The sequence below is a fragment of the Acomys russatus genome, chromosome 12 (assembly GCF_903995435.1).
Source record: "Acomys russatus chromosome 12, mAcoRus1.1, whole genome shotgun sequence".
Lineage (NCBI taxonomy): Eukaryota > Metazoa > Chordata > Mammalia > Rodentia > Muridae > Acomys > Acomys russatus.
Window position 1 is genome coordinate 36613805 of NC_067148.1, and position 19530 is coordinate 36633334.

The window sequence follows — 19530 nt, forward strand, 5'->3', positions numbered from 1 at the left end:
AAGAGAATCAATTTAAATTTTAATCATGGTGCTTTTTTTGCCTGGTAACCTCCTGGTGACACAGATACTAATAACAGCAAGTGTTTGACTGGAAGCATAAGAGATGATTTTCCAGCCAGGCATAGTGGCACACGCCTTTAATCCTAGCACTCCAGAGGCAGAGGCAGGCGGATTGCTATGAGTTTCAGGCCAGCCTGGTATACAAAGCAAATCTAGGACAGCTAAAGTTACACAGAGAAACCCTGTCTTGAAAAACCAGAGGGGGGGAGGGGGGGGGAGATATGATTTTCCAAAAATGTCCTGAGCAGACCTTTTAAGTCTCGAGCACCAAAAACCATTTATCATTCCCTTTGGCCCCGCCATTCCAATGGTTTATCTCATAATTCCTGCTATGGCTATATGTTTTTCCTTTAGGGATGAGCATGGTACTGTATATGTTTATTTTTATCTTTAAGGGAAATATCATCCTCAAACCAATTCAAAAGCTACCTTCTCAGGAGCATCCTGACACCCTCCAAACAGTTTGACTGTTTCTTGTGACATTTTAGGGCTTTACCACTATTCCAATACATACCTGCAGGTTTTAGATAGAGAATTGTTTTAACTGCCTTGAAAACCCATAGAAACTAATACACATTTAATAGAAGTTTAAAGGTTAAGTCTAAGGTTAAGTCAGAGGCCCAAAGAGTATACCGGAACCCCACATTCAAGCACCCATGCAGGCACACATTCACAGGGGTGGGGCTAAGAAACAGATGCTCCTGATTTCTTAGTCTAGTTCAGAGACTAGGCTTTGCCATTTAAAAATTCAAAGGTGAGCCTAGCATGGTGGCGCACACCTTTAATCCCAGCACTTGGAAGACAGAGGCAGGCGGATTACTGTGAGTTCCAGGCCAGCCTGGTCTATAAAGTGGGTCCAGGACAGCCAAGGCTACAAAGAGAAACCCTGTCTCAAAAAGCAAAAAAATAAAAACAAACATAAAACAAAAAAAGATGAGGGGGCTAGAGAGATGGCTCAGAGGTTAAGAACACTGACTGCTCTTCCAAAGGTCCTGAGTTTAATTTGCAGCAACTACATGGTGGCTCATAACCATCTATAATGAGATCTGGTGCCCTCATCTGGCTCACAGGCACACATGCAGGTAGAACACTGTATACATAATATTTTTTAAAAATTCAAGGTGATTATGCAGCTTACTTGATGGCAACATAAAGCACTGTTCAGGCTCAACATTTCTCCATGTTCTAGAAAGTTCCCACCACCTCGGTCCATAATAAATGAAGACAAGCAACAATAAGATTACATCACAGTTCAGTATTATAATCTGATGATAACCTGCCCAAGTGACCATCTGCTTATGAACCATGCGTAAACAAAGGAAATTATTATTATTGTACTTTTAAAAAAATGGTCCATACTATCTTAAGAGTTGATAGAGTCTACCTAGTGTTTAATTCTGACTTTCAAAGCAGTGACTCTTTGCACCTGGAAAGTCCTTTCTGACTAGCTTCCACCTCTTGCACAGAAGTCATATGAGTAAATGGGTGTCATTATTTAACCACAATGAGTGTTTGGACAGAAATCTTGTCATCCACCTTTGGTGCTTCTTACCCTGCATAATCTAAACCAGTCATTACACAATAAGCTCTGCCTACACTAATAATTCTCTGCCACCCTCTCCTTTATCTGATCTGCCTAAGCTTGCTGAATGACCACTTACATCATACATATTAACAGTAACATTTCCTAAGAAAAATTTCCTTGTTCATTCAAAGCACAGGATTTTTTGAGACAGGGTTTCTTTGTGTAGCCTTGGCTGTCCTGGACTCATTTTGCAGACCAGACTGGCTTCAAACTCGAGAGATCTACCTGCCACTGCCTCCCCGTGTGCTGGGATTACAGGCAGGCCAGCCTGGCATCCTGTATGATCCCTAATTGCAGTATCACACTGACCGTGACTCCTACTGATCTATCTTCTTTAATCTTTCCTCACCATACAGTTTTAACACGGGTGGTGGTGGTGGTGTGTTTGTGTGTGTGTATGTGTCTGTGTGTTAACAAATGTGTCAACCTTCTAAAACTAAAGAAAACCTCAATGGTAGGGAACTTGTTTATTTTGCTCTTCATTAATTTCCATCCACTGGAGGAAAGGGGAGAAATTATTAGACATGTAGTAGCACATGCTGTCCACAAGGTGGTGCTCCATAGCCATTGCTCTTTTATAAAATTACCCCAAAATGAGTGCAAATCTTATTAATTTCTCTTAAACAGTTGTTTCTAAAATTAAAGTGGATTTAACTTAAAGTGTTAAATTCCACAGGAATTACTGAAAGCCTATGCCACACCAACCAAAGTGAACACAATTCCCTCTTGAGGTTGGTCATGGGTATCCTGCCTCAACACTCTACTATTCTAGAAAAAACAACTGAAAACTGTCTGAAATAAACAAATATAAAATGCAGGACAATACCAACAATGAAAACAACAACTTGGATTAATATAGTCTTTTTACCCCAAAGCTGATACAAACCAGTGTGTTTTATATACTAGGAAATGTTCTAAGTGGTTTATGTATTTTAGCTTGCTAGGCATGTAGCAACAAGATGCAGTAGACACATTTCCCCAATGAAGTTGGATGCCAGAACCTTGTTCAGAATTAACAGAGAAGACTCAATGAAAAAGATAAACGACTGGTTTCTGCAACAGCAGTTCAAACCTTCACCCTAAGCAGAGTCAGTGTTGGGGAAAAACTGTTCTGAACACATACAAGTCTCAATTAAAATTGTTTAGTTCATGCCAACTATGGGCACATGTATGCATACTCACATATATGTGTGACCCAAGTGTTCAGGTTTCAAAAAAAAATTGTATTAGACATTTCTCTTTCCATCATATCTGAGTTCCAGGGGTCAAACTCGGGTAATCAGGCTTGGTGCCACTGAGCCATCTCACCAGCCCTAGGTGAGATTTCTAATTTCTTACAAATGAGACATCTAGTCAGGCATGATGGCTTTAATCCCAGCACTCAGGAAGCAGAGGGAGGCAGATCTTTGTGAATTCAAGGCCAGCCAGGTCTACAGAGTGAGTCCAGGAGAGCCAGAGCTGTTACATGGAGACACTCTATCTTCAAAAACCAAAATATAAATAAAAAGGAAGGAAGGAAGGAAAAAGAAAGAAAGAATCTGAGTGATCCTGTGATTGGGGGAGATTAAAAAAAAAAAAAAAAAAAAGAAACCAGTACTAAATAAAGAGCTTCTAAAATCACTGCCACCCCCCCTTTCCATCTCCTGTCCCCAAAACTTTCATAAAGCACTGGCTTTTATCACTTATCACCAAGCCATAATCCTTTAGTTTAAGTCCCAATCTGCAGGAGAATTGTCTTTTAAGTATCCCTCTCTCCTTCCCACTAAGCATTCTTGTCTTGGCAAAGCTTAATTCCCCATCTGAATGCCTCCTTCACAGGCCACCTATACCACTTCCTTGCCATATCCTTTTGTGCCTTTGCCTTAGGAAATCCAACTGACCTGTAAGAATATGACAGTTCTGCTGTAAGTCAATCACTGCCACATAATACACTTCTTAGGACACAACATCTACATGTTTATTCTGGTGACTGAAGGCCCTTAGCGCTTTTCAAGATAATTTTTTTTATAAGATTATGTTTACAAAAATTAATTAAAAAAATCAAAGCAATGGCTACAATTATATCAAATGGCTATCGGTAATACTGTAAACAAAACTACTAAATTTATAGTGTACGTACAGTATAGCATACAGTATTTTAACTCTTCACACATATGCACTTAGCTACAACTCTGAGGTTATACTTCTGCTACCCACATTTTCACACAAGAAAATAGAGGCAAAGCAGTGGAGAGGCAGTAAAGTTAAAAATCAACAATCTTTGTCTTTACCTAGAAAAGCATTAATTGAATCTTTTGGCACACTGCCCTTTTTGCCTGATGAAAAGAAGCTTTAAAAAAAAAAAAAAAAAAAAAAGGCCTAAAAGAAAAGTAAAACATTCTCAGTCACAGATGACAGAACCATCTACAACATAGTCTAGGAACTAGTAACTAGACTGGGCCATCGTCCTCAGCTAATTCCCTGCCTGCTTTTTAAGGTATGAAAACAAAGAATGATTGTTAAATGACTAGAAAACATTTGCAATTGTATTCCAAGATGAATAAAAACATCCTTCAGGTTGGGGTGACAGGAACTGTTTCTGAATGAGGGTCCAATCTGTAGCTTAAGATGGCCCTGGTACTTGAAAAGAATAATGTGTGTTTTCAAATGCAGGTGTGTGCTGCAGGTATGGAGGTCAGAGGATTAAGCTCAGGCTGTCAGGCTTGCACAGAGAGTACCTTACTCTTTACCTGTGGAGTCATGTAGTTGTACCTTCAGAACTCAAACGTAAATGTTTTTACTTAATCTCTTACCCAGGCTACTTTTAATTTCCCCAGCACCATATCTTGAAAAAGTTCTTTTTTCTTACTGTACTACCTTGGTATTTTTCAGAATTAAAATGACTAACATTTTGGGGTCTAAATGTGCTTCATTTATTCTTGTTACCCCAATCCTGTAAGAGGTAGTGTGGGTGTTCTAACCTTCCTTTTCTGTATCACAATTGTTATGGTATTCTTTTTCTTTCTTTCTTTCTTTCTTTCTTTCTTTCATTTTTTGACAGAGTTGCTCTGTGTAGCCTTGGCTGACCTGAACTCTGTATAGCAGGCTGGCCTCAAATTCAAAAAGATCTGCCTGCCTATGCCTTCCTGAGTTCTGGGTTTACAGGCGTGTGCCACCACACCAGCCCACAGTTTCATTTAATCGTAATGCCTTGTGGTTTTGAAACAGTGCTTCATTATATAACCTGGGCAGGCATTGAACTTTTGCCAGATTCCAGAAATGTAAATGTCATGCGTCTCTTAGTCTTTGTTAAATAGCATGTCCATGTAAAGTTTGGAATCAGTGTCTATACAGTTTTGCTCACTTTGGAAAAGGTGAGTATATGCACTGTATTCTACCATTAAGCATGCTAGAGTTCTTCTTTGATGCTTTAATTCACTCAATTGCATGTATTTTGTTAAAATTTCTCTCCCGTTATTTGTCTTTTGTTATCATGGCTTTGAAAATAATAGGGAGGAATGGGAGAATACAAGGGATGGGATAAACATTGAGATGTAACAAGAATAAATTAATTAAAAGAAAATAATATTCTTCCTTTATTTAGACTTGTTACTGTTTTATGAAAGTATAATCTTGTTTTGTAGGATCTTCAAAAACTTGATTATGAATCATTTGAGGTTATTTTGGCCTCAAACTTTGGAAATGTTTCCAGTATGTACTGGATCTTATGGACTCTACCATCACCACTGTATTGTGCCTTTGAGATATGAAAGCAACAACGAGCACAGCAATGTTCCAGTACAATTTTATCTGTGAACAGTGAGATTGCTCAGTTGTTGAGGGCACCTGCTGCAGTTCTTGACTATCTAAAGTCAATCCTCAGACCCTGTATGATGGAAGGAGAGGACTGACTCCACAAAGATATCCTCTGACCCTCACATATACACCATGACACATGTCCTCACACACATGCCAACATACCCACAGACAATAATAAAATTAAAATAAAGTAAGGTGTTGTGCCAAAAGGCCGTGATAGCAGAATTTAGGAGGCTGAGGCAGAAAACACTAAGTTCAAGGCTAATCTCAAAAACAAAATGAGGGAATCAATTGCTTAATTCTACATATAAAAATTAATGTGACATGATCGTTGAATATGAGCTACAATAAAATATAGGATTTTAACCTGAGACGTCATTCATGGGAAATCTTACAATGTAGATGCACGAAACAAAAAATTACAGACTAGAGAAATGATAAACTGGAAGGAAATGGCAAGGCATTTATAAGAGATATAAATACAAGCAAGACAAGTTTTAATTCAATAACAAAGCAAAATTAAACTGAGAAGTAGGGAACAGTCTCAGCACCTTCTCCAATGCATAAATGGTCCATGTTTTCAATACAAGGAAATGCTAGCCTAGTCCAAATCATACCAAGATTTTAAAAACCTAGTAACACCTAGTACAGAGTAAGAAGTTACTGGGAAACGAAAAACAAAACCAGAAACAACTGGACCCATCCCTGATGTAAAGTATAATATTTCTTAACATTAAAGTATCTTAACAAATGACTTAGAATCGAGATATTTAATCAAGAGAAGCACAATATGTGTATTACAGAAAGACTTGGGCACAAATGTTAGAGCAATGTCACTAAGTCAAAAACAGAAAAGATTGCAAATATCCCCAATTAGAGATTGACACATATTATTAAGCCATCTGTGAAATAAAATTGCATGAATGCATTTATTTATGAGCTTGTAAAAATAAAAAACAACAACATGGAAGCTAGACCCATGGCTGCCAGGGTAGTCTTTACAGAGATAAATGGTTTCCATTTGCTGTGATAGAGGTGGCTCCAGACACACACACACACACACACACACACACACACACTCACACTCACAGGAGTGTATGTGTGTGTACCAACTCTTAGGAAAAGGTTTTACAGTGTACAACTTTTCTCTATCAATAAACTCCATTCTGAAAAAGCAGTCCAAGTGTTTGAGTTACTGATTCTTAGAAAGTCCTTTCGCTTCATGAACATTATATAAGGATGCTCATAATTATGCCAAAAAATCCTGTTTCTTATTTTGCATTTAAACCCCTGAAAAATGAAGAACTTAAAACATATCATTAAAGAGGAAGTAGATCAAATCTTTGTTTTAAGCTAAATTTCCCAACTGCCTTTCAGAATTTCATAGTACCAACACACACAAATGACATTTCATCAAGAGCAGTTAAAACACCATCATGGAGTCCAAAACTCACCTCATTTTCATACTGGATTTCTAACATGGCCCGTGAGCTACCAAGGTCCTGCATCACAGACTCAGCTTGTTTCAGCAGTTCCTCTCTGTTCACAGTGCGCTAACAAAGGAAAGAGATGTGAGGAAATAAAACTCCACTTAATTGACAGGAAGCACATACAAAACAATGCAAAACAATACTTTAACTGTTTTAAGGACATCCCTGGAAAGGCTAAAGTAGCAGCACTGTAAAAGAATTAACAAGTCCCTGAAACTGGCCAGATTCTCTAACAACCTTCAAGCCAGAGTAAACAATAAAATCTGAGAGTCCCTCTCAGGAAAAGTAAAGCTGAGCTGCACAGATGACTCCAAGATGAACCAAGCTGCCAAGACTCAGAAAAGCTGGGCTGCAAATAAGACTCTCAGAGAAAAACAGCTGCAGAGGACTCTTGAGACCAGATCAGCAGCCTAGAAGAAGCAGAAACCAGCTGAGCTGCCTGGTTTAGACCAACAGAAGCACCTGGAGAGGACACTTTTTACTTGCTGAGCTGCCTGTAGGCTGAACAGTAAGCTCCAGGTGCCCAGATTTTGTCACCCATGCTAGGGTAGGATTTGGTGAGCAGCTGTCTTTAAGTAATTTCTTTTCTTTTTAAGATTTGTTTATTTGAATTTTATGTGCATTGGTGTTTTGCCTGCACTATGTCTGTGAAGGTGCTAGATAGCCTGAAATTGGAGCCACAGACAGTTGTAAGCCTCCATGCAAGTGCTGGGAAATAAGCCAATGCTCTTAACCGCTGAGTCATCTCTCCAGCCCTGCCTTTGAGTAATTTCTGTTCCTGTAAGTTATCCCAATAAGACTCATGATAACAGATGAGTTGTAAAGATGCAGGAAAAAAACCTGTAGGCTCTGAAGTACCCTTGCTACAGTTACATCCTATTGAGTTTAAGGATGATAAAGGTACTGTCATTTCCAAACATGGCAACACTGTTGTTGATGGAATCCTCAAGAGATTAAAAACTTGGAAGATACCACAGGAAAGTAATGGGAAGGAGAGAAAACCAAAACATCAAACACACACACACACACACACACACACACACACACACACACACACACACACACACACACACACACACACACACACACACACACACACACACACACGTCATCAGGCAGTGGTGGGGCAGCCTTTAATCCCAGCACTCAAAGGCAGGCAGATCTCTCAGTTGGAGACAAGCATAGTATACAGAGTGAGTTCCAGAACAGCCAGGAGTACATAGGAAACCCTTTCTCAAAAAACCACCAAAAGCACCCACAAAAAACCAAAACACCAAACAACAACAGGGTCTCAAAAAACCACCCACAAAAAACAAAACACCAAACAACAGGGAGCACACACACTCCAATGGAGGTAAAAGGCTGGGATTAGTCTCACAAGGAAATGGCTTAGGTACAACTGCTACCCAAAATTAGAAGCACAGAAGATGAAGTCAGCAACACTGGAGGTGACTGGGACAGACTCAAAATATATTAGGAATTTTGTTTCGCTTTCTTCCAAATGGGCTGACAAGCTAAGAGACTAAAATTCATCAAATACTGTATTTCAAATGAGAAGCTATAATTTGACAATTTTCCAATATGCAAAGGAATTAAGGTGTGGCAGTAAGCATCATGGTAACCAAATGAATATTATTTCAGGAACAAGACCACATCACACCCCAAAAAATAGACCACATAGTTTAAAGACTCTAATGGGAAAACAAACAAACTCATGGACAATTTTTAAAAAGATTGAATGATAGGACTCAAAAATAAGTGCTTGCTCCTTGGTTCCCAGGAAGCTCACAACCTCCAGATGAAGGAGAGCTAATACCTTTTCTTCTGGCCACATGCATAAACACACTAAGGCACACAAAGTAAAAGAATCAATTGAAGGCTGTGACTCCACAGGCATAATTGGATAAAGCATTTAGGTCCTGCCTTTAATTTGGAAAGCACAACATAAATCTTAGGAAATACTTACTTTTTTTCTATCCAATCTTGGTGCAACTCTGCTGTCTTGTGAATCAGACTGGTTGATTTCTGGGTTGGTATCAAGTAATCTTTGCATTGCCCGGTCCCGATCAAAGGCAGTTACATAAAAAAGCATTTGTCGGGTATCAAAAGGAAAGAAAAATGGGCTATAAAAGATAAAATACAAATTTACCATCCAGGTAAGCATTAGAAGACATTTAAAAAACATCAAAATCTGTATTAGAAACAGCTTCTGATATAATATAGTGATGACATACACCTTTAATCCCTCTGTGAGTTCAGACATAGTCTGGTCTACAGAGGCAGCTCCAGGTCAGCCAGGACTGTATAGAAGGACCCTAACACATTAATTAAACAAACAAACTGATAAATAAATGAAAGTAAATAAAAATGAATAAGTAAATAAATAAATAAATGAGTGTCCAGGACTACAAAGAGGGACTCTGCCATAAAAAACAAATGAGTAAATGGGTGAATAAATGAATGAATGAATGAATAAATAAGTGAGTGAACTGATAGAAGGAAAACAAACAAATAGTTAAGTAAGTTGGCCTTTTTTTCAGCTTGTACCAGTTTTGTTGCCACGGAGTTTTACTATGCTGCCCAGATCTGCTTTAAACTCCTAGTGTTCTGAACGATCCTAAAATCTCTCATGGGGTACAGCATAGCAACATCACACTGTGCTCTTGCTCAAATTCCACATACAAAAGCTTATGGCTTTACTTTTTCATGATCTTCATCATAGGCTTAGCACTGGAAAGTCATTGCCAAGAATGAATCCTACAGCTAAGACATTTCCTACAGTGACTTTAAGAATTCGATTTTTTCTTTTCCTTTTTGAGAAAAGCATCTGAAATTTCAACCTGAATCTCAGGTACAAATGACAGCACATAGATATGGTGAGTCCATGTGAAAAATTCAATTTCTAACTTGATTTTACCTTTATAGGTCTACAGTAATTGGTTCAAGAAAGGCTCAAGAAACTTAGCAATCACACCTCTACAGTACCATTTTTATGAAGGCAAAAATTTTACTACCCTCAGTCAAATATCCTTCACTGGGTTTGCCAAGTATACAACAAATATTACTATACTGTAAAGAGCTGAACAAGTCAACTACAACGTTTCTATCACAAACCAAATAAAGACCAACACAAATATTTACAAGTTTACCAAAGGGCTGTCTTACCAGGTTTTTCCTAGCTCAGTGAGCCATGTTGGGATGTTTCCTGTCATGATTACTAGAGGATCTTGAAGCTGCCTATTTGCTTTTGCTGTTAATTTACTGTTAATAAATTCACTAGTTGGAATAATCTCCTTACACATCGCATTCTGTAAAATAAAATTTTAAAAGTTCAAAATCTCTTCCTATATCCAAACAGGCTTGTCTATAGATTTCACCTGGGTTTTTGTTTCGTTGTAAACATTCAATAACCAACTCTTCTATGATGTTCCTATTATCTGAAAATTTCTGCATCCCAACCTCATGAAGCTGTTTTCCCTTCACTCTTCCCCACACTATATAAGAATAAGGTATTCAACTGTTTTCTCAATATAAATCATTACACAAAGAAACGTGTGCTGCCTGGCTTTATGTCAACTTGACACAAGCTACAGTCATCTGAGAGGAGGGAACCTCAGCTTGCTTTTGGTCATGGTCTTCATCACAGCAACAGAAACTATAACTAGGACAGAAATTGGTAACAGGATTCTGAGGTACTGCTGTGACAGACATTGACCATGTTGTCTTTGAGGAGATTGTAGAAGAACCTTTAAACTTTGGGTTGGAAAAGCCATTGAGCATTCAAGTCTTGGTGAGCTGAGCTGCGGGAGTGTGGAAGGTAAGAATGTTGAGAGATTTGGAGGATGGATACCTAGCTTGTGAAGTTTCAGAGGGAAGTTTTGAGAGACTCTATCAGGGCCATTGCATAATCTGAATTAAGAACCTACAGCTCTTGCCAGCTAGGGCTCAAGACTCAGCTGTAATTTACAAGACACCAGTACCACTAGAGTGAAATTCTTGTTAGTGGGACAACTGAGCTGAGAAATTAGTGGTGATTAGGAAAACTAGAAACACTGAGGTGAGATCTTCTGGCAAGTGTTCTCAGTGTAAGCACAAAGCAGCTGTGCCCCTGAGGGGACCAAGACCCTGAGCTGGCAGTTGAACTTGGTAGTCAACCACATGGTACTGGTTTTGAAGGCATGAAGGGGTCATGAAGAACAGCTGAGGCTTGGCACTGTGTGGCTGAAGAGAGCCCAGGAGAGGCTGTTTGCGAAAGCACAGCCCAGTTACAGAAGACTCTAGCATTTTGAAGATGCCAGTACCATGAACGAGCACCCAGCATAGCAGCAGCAGTGGAATGGAGCAAGTGAAAGCAAGCAATGTGTCCTGCAGAGGAACCCAAGACATAACCCAAGTCCCTCGGAGGAACCCAAAAGATCTGATTGAATCACAGATATTGGACATTGAGTTATTTACACTGTGGAAGTTTGGCTTTGCTTTGTTCAGATTGTGACTGTCTGTGATTTGGTTCTTCTCTCTTAAGGGAATTAATTTTGCTTTTTGCAGGTACCCATACTTTCCTTTTTTTCTTTTTGGTGTGTGTGTATGTGTGTGTTCATTCGAGACAGGGTTTCTTTCTCTGTGTAGCCTTGGATGTTCTGGAACTCACTTTGTAGTTCAGGCTGGCCTTGAACTCAGAGATCTACCTGCCTCTGCCTTTGGAGTACTAGGATTAAAGGCGTGTGGCACCACACTCAGCATTAAAAAAAAAAAAAAAAAGAACACTTAGTGTATTTGAATTTATAAAGACTGCAGGACTTTTAAAAGTTACTTATGTTTATATTATGGTGTTAATATAATCTTGGGCATGATAAAAATAAAAAAGGGCTGTGGCTTAATAGTGATATGCTTGTGTGTCAAGTTGACATAGATCAGTTGCACTGGCTAGTTTCGTGTCAACCTGACATAAGCTATACTCATCAGAAAGAAGGGAACCAAAGTTAAGAAAATGCCTCCTTAAGACTGGGCATCAGGAAAGCCTGTAGGACACTTCTTAACTAGTGAATGATATGGGGGACACCCCAGCCCATTTTGAGTTTGGCCACCCCTGAGCTAGGAAAGCAGGCTGAGCAAGCCAGTAAGTAGGACCCCTCCACGGCCTTTTTATCAGCTGCTGCCTCCTCCAGGTTCCTGCCTTGCTCCGTCCCTGCCTGTACTTCCATAGATAATAGAGACGGGTGTGGAAATGTAAGCCAAATAAACTACTATCTTCCCAACTTGCTTTTGGTCATAGTATTTAATTACAGCAATTGAAATCCAAACTAGTACAAAATGTTTTGGTTATTTCTTTAAAAACAAAAAAAAAAAACCTTAATCGAAGAATATTAAGTTAGACGGATAAATTCACTGTTTACATTTAGTGAACCTGTTCCTATTTCTGGTGTGATAGCACATTCATTTACTAAACAGAAAACTGTAAGGTAAGATATGATTTCATAAGGAGACACTACTCACATCATACAAGTAATACCAGTATCGACTGATGGCATGTAAAACTCTTAACAGGAGGATTACATCTAAGGATGGGTCTTCAAAGGTGATATTTTCAGGTGGTGTGGGAATGAGGTAAACTTCTAAAGGATTTGATACTGACGGACACACTCCATCTAGAGGATAAAGAAAGTTCCAGTTTTGAACAAAGTAACAATAGCTTAAAAACTCCATATCCCTGTGAAGCTGTTGTGTTTAGTACCTTCTCAGTGTTTCAATGGTATTAAACATAGACATTTCTTCCCTTTTACCTTTGTGACATTAACAACTCAGGCATATAAAATGTTCACGTCTCCTGAACACACAGGAGAGAAATAACTCCTTTGCATTTGCTTCCGGTATATTCAAGTCAACCTGTAGCTCTCCTGTGAAGTTAAGGGCTAATCTGTTGGTGACCAGACACAGCCTCAGCACTCTCTTCTTTAGTGAATGAACATATTTAACCCTACATGAAGCCCTGAATTTTTAAAGAATTAGAAAAAAGAATTACCTAAATTATTTTAAATTTAATGTAATTTAAAATTAATTTTAAAAATACATTAATTCTTGTTTTGTGGACATTAAATTCAAAATTTTAACTAAAAGTAACTAATTACATTATAGTAATTTATTTCTTTATTATACCCAAAGCTTTTTTGAACTCTCAATCAGTTTTTAAAAGCAGAAATGAGGAAGGACAGGGCCTGATGACAGTCAGCTCCCTTACCATGCCATAACTCATCATGCTTCTTTGCATTCCTGGGGGAAGTTTTTGTTGGGGCTGTTTGGGCTCTCCCCCTTTTGCCACCAACACAATCTTTACTACTTTCTTCATCCTCTCTCACAGGTTTGTACCTAAGGGAATAAGACAGTATGAAAATTAAATCCAGATTTTAAAAGTGGAAATTATTTAACAAAGCTAATAATGTCTAAGTCAGAGAAATCATACAGAATTCCTAAAAGTTCTCTGAACTCTTTTCCTACTTGGATTCAGAGAATTACTATGGCTTTATCTTCCTAAAATAAAATAATTTGTAAGTGAGCAAGTAAAGTGTTCCCAGGAAGACATTACTTTGGGAGAAGAGTCTCTTCTCTAAGTGGCAGACACTAAAGGCAGCTGAAGAAGCTGCATTCACATGCCATAGGACTCAGAGCTACCAAGCCCAATTCCATCAAAAGGTCTGAAATGAATTAAAAATGGCAGATTGCTGCTTGTAAACATGCTTTCTAGCAGACAGTATGAGGAAGTAATGCTCATATACATACTGTGTATCATTAAATATCTGAAAGCCTTTTCAGTTCAAGTGTAGGATTTAGGTTCTTTTTCTCCTCACAGAACTGGGCCACGAATTTAATGTGAATTCTAAAACAAAGATCACATACTACCAAGAAAAACCAGTTCAGACTTGCCATATTGTATGAGTCTTTGTCCAAATACCAGCTCTTCCCAGAGGATTGCTCTCATCATCAGTAGATTCTCTTTCATCTTCAGCCTGTACACTGAACTGCCGCACTGCCTGATACACAGTCATGTTATATGGTAGTAAATGCTCTCCAATATAAAACTGTAGCCTGTGCCTTACATTTCCTGAATTTAAAAATTGAGCAGCCTGAATAAAGCAAAGAAAAGTCGATATAAGCCCAAGTACTGACATCTGTATATTAGTTGAGATTTATCTGTTAAGGCAACAAGCCAGGACCAATGGTACATGTTTAAACTACAAACACTCTATATATTCTGAGCATCACCGACCTGAAATGCTTTAAGACAGAAGTGTTCAGAAATTAGACTTGTTTTGTCTGGAGTATGGGGATATGTGCATATACAGAGAGATGGAACCCAAGTCTAGACTAGATTATTCACACTTCATACACATAGCTTTGGAGACAATTGAACGTTGGTACAGTTATTGTAACTCTCATTTTTTTCTACAATTGACCACATACAGGCAAATTTCCACATACAGCATCCTGTTGGAGACTTCATATTAGATATTTACTTTGGGGTACTCAACCTATATTAGTCTATTTTCTTTACACACAATTATGGAAATTTTTAGTTTATAAACAGATGAAGAAATAACTAACAAAATTATAAAAATATACTAAAATAAGTTAAATGCTACAAGATATTAATTACTCATTGTGTAATTTTTCCAACAATGGTTGGTAAGGGACCATGTGAATCCTGAAAAGCTAAATCATAGATAAGGCTTGATCAGTGTACACTATAACATGGCATGAGAAGAACCTTACCAGAGACTCATCTATTTCCTCATCTGATCCATCATCATCACTATCTTCATCATCTTCTCTTACTCTTCCATACCCTGAGTACCAAAAAAAAAAAAAAGATTGGTAACTATGAATACATATACTGACTAAACCAGTATTTTCTTTAAAAAGTAGCTACTACATTCTGACCTATATGAAAATACAAACTTGTGAAGCCTACTTAGCAAGTTCAACATATGTCTATTTATTTCCAGTAGAAGCAAAGGTTCCTGAACAGGAGTCTTTATCAAGAACAGCAAAATACAGGGAAACAGGAAATAGCCTTTAAGACTGATTTCATAAACACAGAAGTAAAGTACACATACAGAAAATACCTCTAACCACAAGGTATCTCTCAATAGCTTGCACCAAAGCCAGGGGATCAATCTTGACAGGCCCGCCTTTCCACTGCTTCACATTTGCACAGTCTGGGTGTCTTTGTAATTGACATTTTAACTGATGTGTGTTGAAAAATTTTAAAGCTTGTGATCCTCTGTTGAGAGAAAAGCTCAAGATAATTTGTGAAAAAGGGTTATTCTATTATTTTCACAATCAACATAATAGTTTAACTAAAGAGTTTTTAAAAAACCAAACCACATTTTCTTACGGTACAGGTACAAAGCACTTCAAGATTTGCAGCAAATCAAATTCGGTTCTCATGTAAATGAAAGGATAAAATGAACATGCTCTCTAGCCACTGTGAATTCATGTGATCAATGGTGTCATGAACACTGACTTCAGTGAAATGCTATGCCTACTGGATTATTCCTCTGGAAATAAGAACTCTTCAACTAGCTGAGCACACTCACTTCCTCAGTATTTTGTCCTTTCCTACTAAATGCTAGTCAAAGACCAAGGGGGAATAAATCTTCTATTTTTTTGCTTATAAAAATAAAAAACGTAAAATAGTAATATAAAAATAAAAACTACTTTAATCCCAGCACTCTGGAGTCAGAGGCAGGCGATCTCTGTGAGTTCAAAGCCTGGCTGGTATTTCTAGAAAGTGACTGAGTCCAGGTCAGCCAGGATACACAGAGAAATTGTGTCAAAAAAACGAAATAAATAAACAAACAACTGACTGACTAAATAACATTCAAATTTACTTTGTACAATACTTTTAAATGTATGGCTGTATCAGTTGATGTTTCCTCCTGTTAGAAGTTCTGATAAGTCAGATATAGTCAAACTTAGAATGTAGCTATTTATTATACAACTCTATAAAACATGCAAATATTAACAAGCAAGAATAGCCCACATAAGCTTGGACAAAAGTGGAAAGCCTCAGGCTTTTTTGGTTTTGGTTTATGGTTTCTGAGTCACAAATAGTCCAGTTCTAAATTCCAAGATGCCATTTTGCCTCCTCCTTACAGTTTTCATTTAAAAGGATGTAGCAAAGTAAACTGAAGGTTAATTTTTATTTTTGTATTATTATGTTGTTTTTATTTGGAAGTGAAATCTAAAGTAAAAGCATATACATGATTCTTGCCCCTTGGTTTCCTGAATGGGATCACAGGTATGTCACCATGTTTTGTGATGTTCCTTTGTCTCATAAAACTATCCCAAGATAGTACAGCACATCCAATAGAATTTCTAAGTAAACAAGTTCAGCCACAGTAAGATGAACAGCTTTATCTACATGAATGTAAATAGTTTTGATTCAAATTTTTAAAAATGATTTTAAAATACATGAGAACATAGATTTTAAAGTTAAACTTATTTCAATAAATATGTTTCACTAAGCTTACAGGATTTCTGAACACATAGCACCTTTACCTTAAAATCATAATAATAAAAATGTGAATTAAAAGTCAGATTTGAACATGAATATTTACATGCTAAAGCAAATCAAAATAGGGTTATAACCACTTATCATATTTTGAGTCACAGAATGTTTTATTTCCCACATTAAAAAAAAAAGAGAGAGAGCCGGGCGTGGTGGCGCACGCTTTTAATCCCAGCACTCGGGAGGCAGAGGCAGGCGGATCGCTGTGAGTTCGAGGCCAGCCTGGTCTACAAAGTGAGTCCAGGATGGCCAAGGCTACACAGAGAAACCCTGTCTCGAAAAACAAAAAAAAAAAAAAAAAAGAAAGAGAGAACCATTACATATTAAAATTTAGCAATTTAGAAAAACTAATAATGTTTTGAATGTTGTCAACCCATTTATTTGCCTACTTTAAAAATATTAGTTGTTAAAATACATGGTATGAGCTGAGCGTGCTGTCACACACCTTTAATACCAGCACTTGGGAGGCAGGGGCAGGCTGATCTCTTGAGTTCCAGGACAGACTAATCTACAGATTTCCAGGGCAGCCAGGGCTACAACAGAGAACCACTGTCTCAAAAGACCAAAAATAAATAAAACACATGGCATGATCTTAAAGATAACATGCATTTGACTCATTGCAACAAATTGCTTCAGTCATTACAGAGCAATGTTCCTCAAGAAGACTAAGACCTTACCAGATTTTTTTTAACTTCAACAATTCTGGTGGCAAGTGAACATACCCAGGCAATGGTCCTTACCTGCCTCCAGCCCCATTGCCACTAGGGAAATCATGCACCTTGACTGGAAATTGTTCCATCTGGCTGAGGCAGTTGTTCATCTTGTGAACTAGTGCCAACAGAGGTGCCTGGCCCATTGGTTCTACTCTTCCAACAGGCTCTTCTTCAGGAAGCTAGAGTTATTTAAAATAAACAAAAAACAATTAAATATGCCCTTTTGAAAAGTCAACACTCCATTGCAAAAACTTTAATAAGCAATTTCAAGAAGATTTATCTATCAATTTTTTAAAAATCTTTTGTGGCAGACTTGATTAGGACAGTGTTCCCAAGTCACTTTTTTCCTTCTTTCTGTTTATTTATGTGCATTGATTGGTGTTTTGCCTGCATGCTATGTCTGATTGAGGGTGTTGGGAATTGAACCTGGGTCCTCTGAAAGAGAAGCCAGTGTGCTTAACCACTTAACTATCTTTTCAGTCCCTGGGCCCGAAGTTACTTATTAGAAAAGAAATACTTTTTTTTAATGCGCATGCCACAATTCTTTTTCAAAATTCATGAATCCAAATGGCTCAGAGGTACAGCAGTTACAAGTGGGTAAAAGCTAATCCATAAAGGCATAAGGCTATTTATGATCTCTGCTTTGCCTTTTATTAAATGTATCTATGTTTTACTACAAAAGAAAATTCATTATGTATTACAAAGTGTACTGAATTTGCCTGGTTTGACTGATGATATTAATACTTGAAAAGTACCAGGTAATGGACTGTGGACACAGACATAATCTTAAGATTCAGATAACAAATTGTGGACATACATAACAGTCTTAAGCAAGGTATAAAAATACCACATTTCACCCACATGCACATGATAATAAAGATTTAACAAACAAACAAAATCCACACCATCCAACCCAGTCTCCAATAAATACCATTTCTGCAATTAGGTAGGCACACAAGTTAAATTAATATAAACAGTATTCAAAAATGCCTATGAACACTTAAAAGGGGCATGGTTAAGCAGTTTTGCTAATAACTAGTTATCATTAAGCCTATTACACCAATAATGAAAAAAAGAAAAAACTTCCTAAGTTATGCCTTCTCTACAACAGTTGTAACAGTCTAATCTACTGTACTGGAGTAGTTAGATCTTGTTCTCACAGACTAGGGGCAAAAGGAAAAAGGGGGAGCTAACCTATACACTCTGCCCTTGTACTCTACAATATACAGATGGTTAAGCATAGCAATACTGTATTTATCATTACCTCAACAAATATTAATAAATACTAACAGGTAACACTACTATTAATGGCTTGTTTTGCAAAGGGAGAAAAATGCCTGAGAAAGTTGATGTGGGCTTTCTTTCGGTCACTAGAGTTAGGAAAGGGGTATTTCTGTTTTGTTTTTTAGGCAGGGGGTCTCGTGCTACCCAGGCTGGTCTAGAACTCATTGTGTATCTGATCTTCCTGCCTTATCCTCCAAGTGCTGGGATCTCAATCAAGGGCTTCATGTGTGGCTTCATTTTACTATTTACTTTATGACACATAAAAACTTTAAAAGCAAGCCGGGCATGGTGGCACGCACCTTTAATCCCAGCACTCAGAAGGGAGAGGCAGGTAGACTGATGTGAGTTCAAGGCCAGTCTGGTCTACAAAGCGAGTTCAGGACAGCCAAGGCTACACAGAGAAACCCTGTCTGAAAAAAACAACAAAAACCTTAAAAGCCAGACATGGTAACTCATACTTTTAACCCTAGCATCTAAGTGAAACGCAGAGGCAAGCATACTCTTAATGAACTCCAGCCCAGCCTCATCTACACAGTAAGACTTTCTCAATAAGTGTCAAAGGGATCTAGCTGGCAACACATAGTACACTCTTATGGGAAATAAATGCTCACACTTACTAACACTGCTTCTATTAGTACACACCACCGTTATAAACTTACCGGAGAAGAAAAAAAGACATGAAGGAATCGTTTTAATCGGATCTCTCTGCTGACAGCATCTTTTTCACTTTTAGATGTCAAATACAGCAACAGCTGTTTCACAAATCCACTATGTTGGATTTCAAATGATGAAACATCTGACTCTGAGACTATGCTACGGATTTCTACAAGGCACTCAGCTCCACCGTCCACCTGAAAGAGTGGAGAAGAATAGAATTCTATAATGATTTAAATAGTACAACTCACATTTCACAAAAAGAAATAAAAATATATTCTCAACACCTTTTCGGGAGGGAGGGAGGGAGGGAGGAAGAAGGAAGGGAGGAAGAAAGGAAGGAAGGAAAAAAGGAAGGAAGGAAGGAAGGAAGGAAGGAAG

General features: G+C 37.9%; 1 protein-coding gene across 18 annotated transcripts in view; it reads right to left on the minus strand.

Annotated features, from left to right (window-relative positions):
* The window catches only part of Trip12 (thyroid hormone receptor interactor 12), a 119230-nt gene that overhangs the window by 12141 nt on the left and 87559 nt on the right, over positions 1-19530 (minus strand). For 13 of the 18 annotated variants that reach the window (XM_051154221.1, XM_051154207.1, XM_051154208.1 and 10 more), the window contains 10 exons: positions 19155-19346; positions 17239-17390; positions 15051-15223; positions 14698-14771; positions 13852-14051; positions 13169-13296; positions 12427-12578; positions 10099-10241; positions 8900-9056; positions 6898-6996 (listed from right to left, as the gene is read on the minus strand). In XM_051154221.1, the coding sequence (XP_051010178.1) occupies positions 6898-6996; positions 8900-9056; positions 10099-10241; positions 12427-12578; positions 13169-13296; positions 13852-14051; positions 14698-14771; positions 15051-15223; positions 17239-17390; positions 19155-19346 (1470 nt within the window). The remainder of the gene's footprint in view (positions 1-6897; positions 6997-8899; positions 9057-10098; positions 10242-12426; positions 12579-13168; positions 13297-13851; positions 14052-14697; positions 14772-15050; positions 15224-17238; positions 17391-19154; positions 19347-19530) is intronic. The other 5 variants (XM_051154216.1, XM_051154210.1, XM_051154220.1 and 2 more) reach the window with 1 other exon arrangement.